Genomic DNA, 15,553 nt, shown 5'->3' with positions numbered 1-15,553 from the left:
AATTCGATTGTCAATGGATTTTCCCTACTTTTACGTTTCAAGTTCGCTGTTCCACTGCACAAACAAACAATGGACATTTAACTGACTGATTTAACCTCCCCCCCCCCCCTACCCCCTCCTATTTTTTGTTAGTCTTAATTAGATGCAAATGCCCAAGAAACATGCGCTATTCATCAAAGAAAACTTAATTATTCCGAGAAATCGACCTTATAATTTTGTAAGCAAATTCAATAACATCGAGCATTAATTCTGGAAAGGTACGAACAGAACCATTGCTTGATTATTACAATATCCCGAAATGATTTAACACAGGAAACACGATAGGTTTTAAGATCCCCGTGGGTTGATATCGTGACAGTCTGTACGAACGTCCTACGATCGTCGTATTCTCTTATGCTCACCATCTTCCGGAATGACGCCCGACGTCGCATACGTCTCGAATATTGCCTCGGTGAAGTCCTTGGTCGAGGGCAGAGTGGGTTCTCCTATGCAATGCCCTTGTAGCAGACCGGCGACCACGGCCTGCGCCGCGTACTGGAGCTCGACATCGTCAGCCCCTGTTTCGTGGTCATCCACGGTTTCGTCGAAGACAGATTCAACGCTAAAGCACTATTAAAAGTACAATAAAACGAGAGGGGTCGCAATTATTTGATGATTCTCTTATAGTTCATGGAATGTTCATGATTGATAAAATGATTACAATATTTAAAAAAAACACATAGTTCTACCCCTAAAGATAGAGATTAAACAATACAAAAATGAAAAAATAACAACATCACAACACACACACAAAACAAAAGACGCACGTCTCTCCATACCTCATGCACACACACATACATATATATTCAAGCAAACACACAGCACCTTTATACAACAAAAATAATGTTATATTTCAAACTCCACCAGTCAATATTTGTATTATAAAAACCTATGCCAACATTAAATGCCCCTCACATTTGCGTTCGTTGACTCAGCATAGCTGTCATGGATCGATTCCAGGATTACTTCGAGGTCATTCTCAGTCAAGGTCAAGTTAGACGAATCAGGTGCCGCCATCTTGAGTGACGCCATCACCACATTTTCAGTGAGATCTGTGCCGCCATGACCGGCCTGGCAAACCGCCACCATCTCGTACGCTCCGAAGAGGAATAAGGGACTAGCACGGAGAAACGCGGCGTCATCGAGTCCGTCGGCAACGTCGATATCGAGAGTAGAAAAGACGTCAGATGTGAAGTCATGTTGACACTAGAAAGGATGGAGGAGATAGAGAGCGAGGGTGTTAGGTTAGCATATTGCTCCGGTTGTCTCAATTTCGCCAGCACAAACGTAGCTGGTTCGCCGACACTACCAAACTAGAATGTTCCACTATGTTGCAGGGTGTATATGCCATTGGGTATGATGTGTGAACAGGGTGTGCGAAAACGGTGTGTTGGAAAGGGGAAGTGAGAGTGTTCATGTGTGTGGTAATTGTATGTGTGTCAACAATTAAAGACTAATAAATGACAGATGCATGGCTAATCATAAATCTACAATGACGAGTAACCTGTCTACGTCACAGTCCATAGATTTTAATGTGCCTTGAACGTATATAACAGACGGCAATCGGCGGAGCAGACGACACTTGATAGTCATTTTGTATGTGGGATTGCTTTGCTAAATATAAAATACAAAAACCTTTTCCATATCTTTAAAGGTAATACAAAGTTTTGGTATGGGGTCATGAATTTGGTTCAAATGAACATATTGGAAGCATATGCGATCCTACAATATTCAGTGATCGTTGTCGTTGAAATCGAGTTTAAAGTAATGAAATTGTAAATAATACACTCTTTTTGTTGTATAGCTCCCTCTCAAGGTCAAGATATTAATTAAGCTATACAACAATGTTTCTTGACTAAAATCGACCAATTTGCTATTCTCGTTTGGAAGTTATATATCACATCTACATATTCTGAGATTGTCATGGTTGCAGCTACCACTGTACGGCTGTAGGCGCTATTTGAAATTTATCAAAATTTACCGGGAGCACCGGTAAATTTTTAAATTCAATTTTTCTCGAAAGCAGAAGTGTTTTAGAGGCTAAATTTTCTAGTGCTTATAATACATCCACAGGGGCATCCAAATCTTTCCAAATTGTAAAGAATCACTATCCACCCAATTTTCAAAATTTCCCAAAACTTTGTATTACCTTTAAACTATCATTGGTATCTGATAATTTAACAATTAGTAAAACAAACATACCAAACTACATAATACAATGAAATACTTGACTGAAAGTCGGGGAGTTTGTTAATAATCGAATAGTCCATGGTGTTCATGAAAATTCATGTTTTTTCTTACCTCGGCAAAATGCTTGCCTATACTAAATGGACAAATTACGGTGGGGGGGGGGGGGTCGGCTTAAATGGACATAATGAACAAATCAGAACTGATCTATGATAATTCATGCTTGTTTTCCTTCGTGTGCTTGATTTATACATTACGAGTGGCAAATTACGTCCAAAGTTCGACTTGTTGCACATATGTTATGTAGGCAATGGCGAGCTGGCGACCTATTTTGACCAAATTACGGTGGGTAAACTTTCAAAAGTCAATGGGACATGAGGGTTCCAATGGAAGAGCTAGTGATAACGGACGTCGAGTTGGATATGCTTTTCGTTTAAACAAAAAATGATTTTTTAACGATTTTGGGGGGGGGGGTAAAAGTCAATAGGCTAACATGTTTATAGGCTGCTGGACTCTGACGATAGGGGGGTTGTCAAATGAGACTAAATGGAGGTATTTGGACTTTCTAAAGATTAACTCAAGGGTAATTTAAGTTCATGTCTTATTGCATATAAAATATTAGCTTTAAATTTCACTTCTGGGTCTCACTAGACGTATTTAGGGGTACCGCGAAAGAAATGAATTACAGATTTGTTGTTGGATCCATTATGAAATGAATGTCAATCTCATGAAAACAAAATATATAAGAATGCTAAGTATTGTCGTGAAGAAATAACATTTTAAAGACAATGCAGTGTCTTTTTTTTTGCTCCTTCGCAACATTTAGAAACGGTATGATTTTAGGCAATAAATACCGAATATAAAAATTTAGAAGTCAACGAGGTTCCAGAATGTCTTCCACATACATAACATCATACAATATCTAGTGTATATGTTTACCAATAGCATTTTAATATATTAGAGATGTCATTGTTTTGTATGGCTCGCTCCGCTCAATCGCAAATTTTAGGGGCAATATGAGTCCGTTCGTGTGTACATGGCACTTGAAGTGTACCAGCGTGATTAAAAATGAAACTCCTTTAATGACTTGGGATTAGGGTGACGCGAAATCATTTATAGGGACTTTTAGATTGAGTGGACGAGAACACGACGAACACCGACTGACCATACGTGTCAACGTACTTAACTGCCCATGTTGACTACAATTAGAAATGTTTTAAATTGCACTTGACGATAAAAATGCATGGGGGAAGTAACACTAAGAACATCACGGACAAAGAAAGAGGACAAAATATACAGTTCCTCATTCTACCCTCAACAAAAGAACATTCCTTCACTGCTATTATGTAAAAATGTGTTTAACAGGTGAACATGCATGTGACACCTGTTCTACACATTTTTACATAATAGCAGGGAAGGGATCTTCCTTTGTCTACCTGAGGAACTGTATAATTTATGCGCACGCGGCATACTAGTACATTGAGCATGTAAAGGCGCTATATAAATGTACTAGATTTGGAAAATCAAGGTTGACGCATTTCTCGATCGCCGACTGAGACGACGTAACGCATGCGCAGTGCCTTAAAATGACGTCACACGTTGCAGTCAAAGCTGTCGACGTGCAAATCTAAAAGTCCCTTATATCTCTAAAGGACGCCGCGACAAGAAAAGGGTTGGAAAGTAGCTCTCCTAAATAAGTCATGTTCGGAGCAAGAATTATAACATCAGCACATTTCAAAATGATGCATAAAGATAACATTATATTGAAACTGTCTAGGAGGCTGTTCACACCGCAATGAGATAGCGCGGTCTATTGTACGTAGCACCCCCTTTTTTCTAGCGCGCGCTAGACCGCGCTCTCTCTCTCGTGGACCATCCCCAAGAGGTGCTCCAGTGGCACGCCGTTTTGGCTCGCCGTGGCTCGCTGTTGGGCGGACCGAAACGACGTTGTACCTTCCACACCGCAGAGATAGCGCGGTCTGCCGGTGTGAACAGCCTCTAGTGTTGATTAAACCAAAAAGTGCGATATGCATACGAACCAAATTGAAAAGAATGACAGGTTTTGTAATTGTCCTATTGTTGTTTTCCCGCCAGAAAGGGAATGACAAATCCTCTGTAAACACACAACGACCCTCGCACGAGCGCACACCCGAACCGATCGCACGCAACCCATCTTCCCAAGCACGCTCTTCGACGCATGTATTCATACAATGATTTACACGAGTGATTCGGTATTATGAAATGCAGTACAAATACATCAACACTTTGTAATATATTGACCAAAAACTAAACCGCAGTGATCATGCATAATACATCAAATTTGACGGCAATAAACAGAAATTGGTCGGTATTTTTTTCGCGTATGTTTAAAGAGACACACACAAGATTTACAGGATTTTTGATTTTTGATTTGTTAACGATGTCTGCGTACAGGTAGATGCGTCATGTCTAACGGCGGCTATGTCACTGGACCATGGATAGTGGTTCTCAGTTTTAAACCATTTCATTCACCTGCTATTATCCTTGGTACCACAATTGCCAGAACGCAAATTGCATAAATAATTGCTGCTCTCCTAGAATGCAGGTTTCTCAATCATGAAAATGATTTGTCAGCTGCTCCATTCTAGTATTTTTAAATGAATCTTCTCAGCTATGATTTTTTTTTTCTCATTGAATTTTTGTTTTGTTTTTGGAAAAGTCTTTCCAACGAAAGTCTGGTGCATGATACAACTACAACCTCACCTGATACGTCATATTTTCAAGTAGATGGCTGAGTCTATGCTATGCTAAAAGGCATTCCATCATGCCAATAATATCTTCATTAATATATCTCTTGTACATTTTTATAACGAAAATTGTACATCGAAGGGCATGAATACATCTCATTTTTTTAGAATACCTATGCAATTATGCTTCGGGGTAAAGTTTCCTTTAATATACTTAGATAGCAATTTAATGATTGTTAAGCGTGTATCATGGCGGCTATTAGTATTAGTCGATTCGACTGATATGATACTGTGTATTTAGCGTAGTAGATATAAATGGGCAAATTATTATCCAATCAATAAACTAAAGTTCTGTGATAACGAAATAGTTGTCTACATAATCAATAATTGATTTTTTTAGGAATAAACAAAGATCATCAGTTTCAAAAAAGGGTTTGTATTTTGTCCCCTTCCCAAGAGTTTGACCAAGAGCAGTTCATAGATCATTTAAAATCAAGTATTGTGAGCATGGGTAGGCCTTTATACTGACCGCAGAAAACTTTCTTGATGTAATCAATTTTATTATAAGACCGGTTAACAAACATATTCACATTGAATGCATGTTTCTTTCTTGGTTGCCTAGTTACGATGTATTCCATTAACATGTTTTTCATGAATGAACTACAATACTTGGAATCTAGTCTGCATACATTATTTGTTGCCATGTCGGGTAATCATCCGACGAATTTTCGAGTTGTCAAGAACAACTCTTCTCTAAACAGCATGTATACAAATTGAATATATTAATCAACCAGTCTACTGAAGTAAAATATTATAAGTGATTAGTAATATATTTTGTTGGAAACACTGAGAAATAAAATGAAAAAATTCATAAGTGAATCGAAAAAAAAAATGCATCTAGCATTTTGTTCAAATGGTTGGAGGGGGTTGGGTTTGGGGGGGGGTGCGGTGGAGGGGCACCATTCTGAAAAATCTCAGATGAGCAAGTTTATACGAGTAGAAGAAAAATACAAAACATATTAAGACAAGGGATGGAAGAAGTTAATATAATTATTTGCTTTTGCCTTTTGGGATCTATTCATAGGGTAAAGCATCGGGGGAGGGGGGGGGGCTCAGACACACAAAAACACAGCCACCATGACAAAAGGGGCATTTTTTCCAGGGGTTTTAAAAGGCGGTTGTGCCCTTTTAAATCCAGCTATGTGTTGCGGGCCATATTCTCAATTGTTGATCTTTACTATCAAAATCAATACATTAAGGGGACTTGCCAGAAAGTAATTGTAAAAAAGGTTAGATTCATGTACTTCTTCATAGTGATACAATACAGTTGTTTTCACCTCGTTTTCTTTGCGTGCTGTGCGTGGGAACAATATTTCGATTTAACATATAGCTTACATACATCTCTCATGGTCATAATAGTCTTATTTTACATAATTCTCTGATAGTCATACACTGTAAAAAAAAAAAGAATTTGTTCATTGGTAATTTTTACGTATTTTTTCCATGTAGAATTTACTTGAAAACATTAGTTTTGCCACTTACGCACTAAATTTAAGTCTTGCTAACTCAAACTTTCAATTTAGTAGAACATACGTAGAATATTTAAGTAAAATCAAATACATAAGAACTTTAAGTAATTTCAGCTTGTATTAATTTAGTAATTTTAACTCAAAATCAGAAATTATACGTATTACTCAAACAATTTATGTTGATTATTCTTATCTTTTTAAAGTAAGGACTAAAAGGCTTAGTCTAAGCATCACTCAATTTCCTTAGGCAGTAGATTAATTATAGATATGTTTTATCCCACAATGCACCACGTTTGAATGCTCGCACTATAAATAAAGGCGTGGTCTTATGACTTGCTGGGTCTAAATTCCCGGACGCGCATTTGCGGGTGTTCTCATCGCATTGTGTCTTCGCTAGTGAGATTTTCTTCGTTTGATGTGTGAACAAGTAAGATTCTGATCGCGATAAGGTTCCCTTAAGCTTGACAATTGTGGAATTCCAACCTTAATATAAAACTACTGTGAAAGAAAGCAGAAAAATAGAAAAGAAGACTATGGAAAATTTGAATTAAATCGGACAAAAAAATAAGAAGGTAGTAAAATTATGAAAGGTTAATGGACAGTTCTTAAGGGCATTTAAAATTAGCTGAAGTCGCCATGTTATCATGACGTAGTGCCGGAATGCTTTCCCAATATGTTTTAACAAACAAGATGAATACAAAATATTGATTTTCTTAAAAATGCATAAATCAGCAGGGTCAACCCTTTTTAGATGACATATGATACTTTGATTTCCATTATATTTTGAGTACTAGCCCCCAAAAATGACACTTAAGGGAAAATTAATGATACTAATATAAGGTACACGAAAAACGGGAGAACTGTCTGTAAATATAAATTACAATCCCCCTAACCAAATTGCCAATTTAAAATTCCCATAGATGTAGTAATCTCATGGTTTAAACATTTTTAACTCTGTTTTGTATTGGTCCGATTTATTTTTAAACTTTGTTCATTCTGTTTCTCTTTATTTTCTGCTTTCATACAATTAAACATATTAAAAAGGTTGGATTGCCTTTAATCAAATTAAAACAGATGTTGTCTGGAGAGAAAATGTAATAGTTCTTGTAAACAAGATCAAATTAAATATCTACGTATGGAGGATAAGTATTGGTAATGCGATTAATAGAGATAGTGATATTTTCACATTAGGCCTATATTGAAAATGATTAACTTGTTAAATGCAATGTTAAATGATTAAATGATTCAATGTTAAATGATTAGGATAAGCTTACCTCACTTTTCAAAATAAATTGTTTTTCTCTCGTCTTTCCCTCTCTTTAATGATGTTTATTATTATCCTCAATACTATCATTATTTTTTTTCTATATTATTTTTGCTGTTAATATAATTTGATAGCATACTAACATTATTATTAAGAGAATATAATATAAGAGCGAGCAAATTGAGCAACACTCGAAGAGGATAGGTAGATAAAGAGGAAGAAGAAGAAAAAGACGAAGAAGAAGAAGAAAGAAAAAAGAAAAAGAAGAAGAGCAAAGAAAGGAAAAAGAAAAAAAAGAATGAAAAACATAAGGAAGAAGAAGCAGAAACAGACGAAGAAGTCGAAGAAGAGAAAGAAGAAAAAGTTAAATAAGAAACCGAAGTAGAGAGAAAAGTAGGAGACGAAGCTCAAGCAGAGGACGGACAATTGAAGAGAGCCACAATGTCAAAATATTCAAGCCAGTCGATTTCTTCTTTCCCATTCCAACTATCTTTCTCTTTCTCTCTCTCTCAGATTGACTATTGAGATGCAGTTCGGTCAAATATTGTTCTCGAGCTCTCCTAGATGTTGTAGGGGAAAAAATGGTTAAATTACGTACAAAGTTAGAAAGAATCTTCACAGGGACTCACTTCAGGACTCGTACTCTCTGCCTTCAAACAGAAATGCAAGCTCTGCAATAGCCCAATTTGTAGAAAGGAGAAATATGAAGGAAACAGCGAGAGTGGGAGTATGAAATAAATCGGACCTATTACAAGAAAGTTATGAATGTGTTTGAAAATATGAGATCACCTCATCTACGCGAATCTCAAATTCGCAATTTATTAGTTCACTTGATTCTGACGTAGTGCCGGACAACTTTCACATTATTTCCATTGGCGAATCCAGGGGGGGGGGCACAGGGGGAACGTTCCCCCTCCCCCCCCCCCCCCCCCCCCCCTCCGGCCAAAAAATATGTTAAAATCAGCCCTAAATGCGCCCTAAATGCGCCTAAATGTACTCAAAAACAGGAGCGTGCCCCCCCCCCTGCCAAAAAAAATTGTTTACAATTTTATTTTTAAAATATATATACCAATGTCTGATCTAAAAAGGTGACCTTACCCCCCCCCCCCCCCCCTCTCCCCGTACCCCAAAATAGAGCATAATGTTAAATTTTAAAATGTCATGAAAAAAGAAAAAAAGAAAAAGAAGTGTCCTCTTTATTCAGCCGCTGGCTGCGTCGTTGCGATTTTTGGGGGGACTAAAAATATATATACATATGTTCTCTTTCCCACCAGGTGCCCCCCTGTGTGCCCCCCCCCCCCCCGTCAAGAAATTCCTGGATCCGCCCCTGATTTCCGACAGAAAAAATGAATATAATGTCAGTTTTTTAACATGAATTACTCATGAAGGCCGTTTCCTTTACAGAACCTTAATTAATATATATGATATATTTCGAGTAATGGCCCTAAGGTGAAAGCTTTTAGGAGAAAAATAGAAATGAATAACAATTTTGTATACAAGAAATCACCTCAAAATTTCGCTCTTCTGTATCTCATATTTATTTGCTTTCATACGAAATGAACTCAAAAGATGATTTGCACTTTAAATGGGAATATCTCTTTACTTTTTAATGAAGCTTTTAATGCGTCAATGATATATTTTTAGGAAGAAGGAAGAAGGTCCGTGTCCTATTGCGACGCCAAAAGAAATCCAAGGCTTCTTTGGTCAGTAGTAGTGATTTTTCAGTACACAATTTATGTACAACAGTATGGAACATTAATCCCAGACCAAATCAACGACAGGCAATATTACATTATGTAACTCTTTCCGGGCCTTATTTCGAAACTAGATGATTTAGATCAAGGTGTCCCTGAGAATTAAATTCATCTAGATTTCACTTATCATGTTTGTCTGTGTTAAGTTTTATACAGCCTGTTTTTTAAAGTATTTATCGTATTGTATCAGAGCTTCATGCGGTTTTTTACCTTCAATTTGTTGTTAATGAGTTATTTTCTTTCTTTTGTACATGTTCTCTATTTCTCTAATTCCTCAGATCGTTATTTCTTTTTCATCTGTTCTCTATCCCTCGATCTCTTTGCTTCGTTTTTTTTTCTCTATCTTTCTTTGATTTAGCGACATCCTCTTTCATTCACCTTTCCCTCGATTTATCGCTTTCATTTTCTCGCCATGAATAACACACCATTATTTCCCTTTCTGTCAATATCTCTCCCCATTTCCCTTCTGTAGTACACTGCAAAAACCAGGGTGTTAAATTTCTAACACCAGCACGAAATAGAAAAAACCAACACCCTTGGTGTTAATTTAACGTCCGTTCACGTCCGTTCAACACCAACAGAGTGTCGAAATATTTAATTACAGGTTGATGGTCCGAGTCTTGGTGTTATGTTGTTGAAATTGCGCATGCGCAAAAGTTAGTGGATTCGAGCAAAATCATTGGACGACAGTTGTCATACGATATGACGTCGTATCGTGCATGCGCATGCGCGAGCTAGCTGTCAAGTATCTCTTCGGGATACCGTGGTTATGGAATTTTTAATCACGGTCTGAATATCCTATTTCATCAGCGCAATCATACTGTTAATGGTATTACAAAGTTTTGGCATGGGGTCATGAATTTGGTTCAAATTAGCATATTGGAAGCATTATGCGTTCCTACAATATTCATTGATCGTTGTCCCGGTTGAAATCGAGTCTAAAGTTATGAAATTATAAATAATAAACTCTTTAAGTATAGCTCCCTCTCAAGGTCAAGATATCAATTTAGCTATGAAACAATGTTTCTTGACTAAAATCGATCGATTAGCTATTCACGTTTGGAAATTATATATCACAACTATATATTCTGAGATTTTCATGGTCGCAGCTACCATTGTACGGCCGTAGGCGCTACTTGAAATTTATCAAAATTACCGGGAGCACCGGTAAATTTTTATATTCAATTTTTCTCGAAAACAGAAGTGTTTTGGGGGTTAATTTTTTGAGTGCTCATAATACATCCACAGGGGCATCCAAATATATCAAAATTGTAAAATTCACTATTCACCCAATTTTCAAAATTTCCCCAAACTTTGTAATACCTTTAAGTGTGAAAAATTGTTCTGCAGACAGAACAGTTAGAAAATTGCTACCACTTAATCCAACAGACATCGCAAGATTCTTTGAATTTAGTGTTAAATCATTGGTATTGATTTTAACCAAAACAAAATCAGGATTAAATTCTACACACCACTGGTGTTGAAAGAAATGGTGTTGGATTTTGTAACACCAAAACTAGAATTGAACTTTAACATCAAGTTGAAATAATAGAGTTAGATTTTTACACCAAAGGCGGAATTACTTCAACATCAATAGTGGAATTGACTTGTTCCATTCCAAACCCTGGTGTTAAATAACACCAGCTGGTGTTTTCCGATATAGATACCGGGAAAGTGTTAAAATTTAACACCCTTGTTCGAATATATCTCATCAGAATATTGATGTGTTTTGATTTAATTACTAATATTTGTTTCATCTTTCAGAACATTAAGATTTTTTTTAAAATTTTTTAAAGTAGTTAATTGACTGAAGAGAAAACCCCATTTTCCTAAAAACTGAAATAAAAAATAAAAAAGTGAATAATGAGTAAATAACCTAATAACTATGAAAACTAAATCGTTTTTGTTTTACCTTAGAGCAGTTACCGACCCGTTGCTCACAATCGATTCGTCCGAAAACTATTTCGACCAAACTAACAACTTGATCAAACGTTACATTCTGTTCCGGGTTGTTCAAAAAATCGAATTCCTCTCTCATGCCTGCCAGCTCAACCTCCAAAAGATAATTTCCAATTTCCACGTAGTCGTCATCATTGTCGTGATCGTGTATTTCCCTCGATTCCCTGGTCAAGCTCGCGACCGTGATCGCAAGAAAGTTTGTCAGGATGATGAGAAAGAGAATTCTGGTGCACACGGCACCTAGATACGCCATTTTGAATGAAGAACTTTTACTGTGCGCCTATTGGTGTGTTACATGCAACTGCTACGTGTAGTACCGTGTGCAGAATACTTATAGGTGCCGTGTGCAGAATACTTATACGTGCCGTGTGCAGGCAGCGTGAAGACGATCCAAGACATGTCAATAATGGATACTGCAAACAGTCTTTTATTGACACTGAGGCTGTTCACACCGGCAGAGATAGCGCGGTCTAGCGCGCGCTATCTCTGCGGTGTGGAAGGTACAACGTCGTTTCGGTCCGCCCAACAGCGAGCCACGGCGAGCCAAAACGGCGTGCCAGCACTGGAGCACCTCTTGGGGGTGGTCCACGAGAGATAGCGCGGCCTAGCGCGCGATAGAGCGCGCGCTAGACCGCGCTATCTCTGCCGGTGTGAACAGCCTCTAAGTCTGCATCAATCCTACTGAGTAGGCCACGTCAAGCCACGCCCACCGATACATCAATCTCGACCTTTGGACTCCTCATTAAAGGTATTATATTGCTTAGTGTAAGCATGAACTTAATACGGATGGTCATTCAACGTGATTCTTTCTTTCATCCAATCATAGTCGCCGCCTTCTGATTATGTGCATATTAATGAGAACATTCAGCTGTTTTAACAATAACGACTGCGTAAGCATTTTCGGTCATTGACAAAGGAGCAGTTTCCCTCTCTTGGGTTTTGTTTGGATGGTGTGCTCTGTAAGAGTGTGTCTTAAATAAAGCATCCTCAATGGGGAGCAGCAAAGTTGAAAAGCAGACGATTTTGGTGATATGAAATGTATTATTACTGATTCGCAAACTTTCGCACACACATATGACCTTATAAAACATTAAGAAGGCCATGATCTGTATCAGCCCTGTGCGTTGTAACTCTGGAATATTATGAGGAAATAGGGGGAAACGGAATTTTGAATCACAACCCCAAAATAAAAAATAACCTCTATCTGGTAATATCAACATTTTTTCAAAAAAAAATACATGTACAGTACACGGAACAACAATTTCCGATTATAAGCCTGAACTGCACATCTATTTTCCATGATTTAGGCGAGTAATAATATTTTCTGCGCATGTAGATTAAAATGTCTAAAATCACTATCTTGATTCTGTCCCGGCTTTTTTGCCGGCGACCATGATGAGACCAAAAGGAAGAAACATGTACGGAATGTTATTGAGACGACATTGACGGAGACAATCACAATGAATTCGTTAAGAAAACGATGAATGTCCATCCGTAATAGGTCCATGGTGTAAGCTTGCAGAAGCGTCATACATTTGTCAATTTCTCCTGTCGTTTCTGTAATACTCGTAGACCTTTCTTGCTGCGGATCTTCAAATCTTGAAGTTGAATCCCGTAACGTTATGTAAGTTTGTAACTTGAACATGGAGTTTAAAATTTCTCTATGAGATAATAATAATAATAAATTGTTTCTCTTATAGCGCTTTATTCAATTCACAACTGATCAAAGCGCTTTACAAAGCACAAAAATCAATGAATTAAAACTCAACAAAACATATGATAAAAAATGTAGTTAATTACAATGTTAATAGGTGTGTTTTGAGATGTTTCTTAAATACTTCAACTGTCTTCAGCGCAAAGCACAAGGTAACATATTTCATGTAACCGGACCACTGGAATGAAAACTTCGCTCACCTATCTTCAATTTTAGTCGAGGTACATGGAGAGCCCTTCATACATCTGTTCATACCTGTAAAAAAAACAAATTAACATAGAAGATTCATTCATGGGTTGACATATGATTGCAATTTTCTGCACTGTATTGAAAACAGGGAATTTTAAAAGTTCTGTTTCAATTGCACATATTTCAACTAGTCCTGGCTAAATAATACACAGAATTGTTTTCAAAGAACCGTAGGCCGTTAATTTACAAGGGACGCCCCGCTCTTTCATGAGGAAGAAACACGAAAATAGAACATAAGCAGGAGAGGAAAAAGAAGAAGACAGATAAGGAAGAAGAAGGGGGAGTAGACGAAGGAGAAGGAAGAAGAAACAAAATAAGGAAGAAGAAGAAAAACATGAAAGAGTTTCGTTACGATCTTTTAGAACTACTCATCTTTATAACAAGTTCAACTTGAATGGCACTTTTCGTTTAAAAAAGTATCCAACATGATCCTATAACGTCTTTCTAAATCGTTGGCATTTCTAATAACACTTGTCCGTTACCATTGGTGATGAGCAGCCTTTTCACACACTGCTAAAATTCATCGTACCTAGAGATGATTAGTATAAACGTGTTTAACTCAACAGTTTTAAACATGTTTATAGAACATTTTCCCTGTGTGAACATCGTTTATACGATGTTGGGATATATATGAAGTCGCGATTCATACGCCCCTAAAAGCAGGTTGCATATACAAAGTTCGTATCTAGAGAGCTTGACATTTTGTGTGTGAAAGGTTTTTCCTGTTCAAAAATGTTGGGATAGATACGAAGTCGCGATTCATACGCCCCTAAAAGCAGGTTGCAGATACGAAGTTCGTATCTAGAGAGCTTGACATTTTGTGTGTGAAAGGTTTTTCCTGTTTAAAATTGTTAACCCATTGCTTACTGGAACCTGGTGGTCCCTGTGTTAAGCCAATGGGGATTAGATAATTCAGTAGCCAACGGGTTAATCATGGCCATTGTTATGCTTATCATCGTAGTTGGACTATGGAATGAGGTTATCGTGAATCTCTCTCCGATTGTATTCAAAGTAGAACTGTTTCAAATCTATGACAACTAAGCAAATATGCATTGTAGGGTTTCGTGAATCTCTCTCTCATTGTATTCAAAGTAGAACTGTTTAAACAATATGACAAATAAGCAAAATATATGCATTGCCGAGTTTCGTGAATCTGTCTCTGATTGTATTCAAATTATTCAAATTGTATTCAAAGTAGAACTGTTTCAAATCTATGACCAGTAAGCAAATATGCGTTGTCGAGTTCGTTGTATTGATTAAAGGGATCATTTAACCCATTGCTTACTGGAACCGGGTGGTCCCTGTGTAAAGCCTATGGGAATTAGATAATTCAGTAGTCAACGGGTTGACAATGTTCAATCTGAGAAGCACGGCCCTACGTTTTACCAGTGTCTGTGATATGGTGTAACATTGAAGCCCTACAATAATTGCGCTTCAAAATGATCAAGAAGTGCCTCAAAAAATTAAAAAAATCTTTCAGTGACCGGTTTTACTATACTCGTTTTCCCCCAATGGACTGTAGTGTTATGAAAACCGTCCGGCAAACGGTTTTCAAAATTTGTAATTCCAATTATAAATATCTTGATAATCAGACAGGCGATTGGCTTGTAAAAATCATGGGGTTCCTGACTGACCTAAAGGGTTCATAAGTATAATTGCAGCATGAGCTATATCTAGAATTTTGCTTCAGAATCTAAGACAAAGTTACCGGATCCCTTTAATAATAATTGTATTTGCTACATGTCTCGTTTTTTCGTGTAATGAGAGTTTTATAACATAGATCCATTTCTTAAACACAGTATTAGTCTATGCATTTTTTTTAAAAAGTTAAAGACTAAACTTTTAGACACATATAGATGTACATGATAGAATCTCGGTTTGTTTGATTCTCGACTCAATCTCTTTCTCAATCTCCCTTTTCTAGAGCTTTTGTCCTTGTCTTCTACTATTTTCCTCCATTCATTTTTTTTCTTTTCTTTCTTATTCCTCAGTTTTGTCTTCTTTTTTTCCTTCTTCCTAGCTACATATTGTCTATTTATTGATCTATAAGCTTACTTTGTTCATGATTTATTGTAAAATTTGCATCTGAGGAACCAACATTTCAACAAGCTCTGCTTCAAGTTAGTTCCTCT

The 15,553-nt window shown here is 37.1% G+C and overlaps 1 protein-coding gene across 1 annotated transcript; it reads right to left on the bottom strand.

The window, feature by feature from the left end:
* Positions 1 to 372: 372 nt before the first annotated feature.
* LOC115927575 (zinc transporter ZIP12-like) lies at positions 373 to 11,711 on the bottom strand. Its single transcript, XM_030993640.1, has 3 exons — positions 11,496 to 11,711; positions 955 to 1,245; positions 373 to 609 (listed from the first exon to the last, which is right to left on the bottom strand). The coding sequence occupies exons 1-3, from the start codon at positions 11,709 to 11,711 to the stop codon at positions 373 to 375; spliced, it is 744 nt and encodes a 247-aa protein (XP_030849500.1).
* Positions 11,712 to 15,553: the final 3,842 nt, after the last annotated feature.

This window comes from Strongylocentrotus purpuratus, unplaced genomic scaffold, assembly GCF_000002235.5.
Source record: "Strongylocentrotus purpuratus isolate Spur 01 unplaced genomic scaffold, Spur_5.0 spur5_scaffold_20, whole genome shotgun sequence".
Classification (NCBI taxonomy): Eukaryota; Metazoa; Echinodermata; class Echinoidea; order Camarodonta; family Strongylocentrotidae; genus Strongylocentrotus; species Strongylocentrotus purpuratus.
This window is presented reverse-complemented; position numbering and strand designations above follow the sequence as displayed.

What these genes read in the sequence shown, in the direction of transcription:
- LOC115927575 (XM_030993640.1), bottom strand. Translation starts at nt 11,711, where the DNA reads ATGGCGTATCTAGGTGCCGTGTGCACCAGAATTCTCTTTCTCATCATC. An exon ending in TGAACAACCCGGAACAGAAT is followed by an intron (nt 1,246 to 11,495) that starts GTAACGTTTGAT and finishes CATCCTTTCTAG; the next exon opens with TGTCAACATGACTTCACATC. An exon ending in CTGAGTCAACGAACGCAAAT is followed by an intron (nt 610 to 954) that starts GTGAGGGGCATT and finishes TACTTTTAATAG; the next exon opens with TGCTTTAGCGTTGAATCTGT.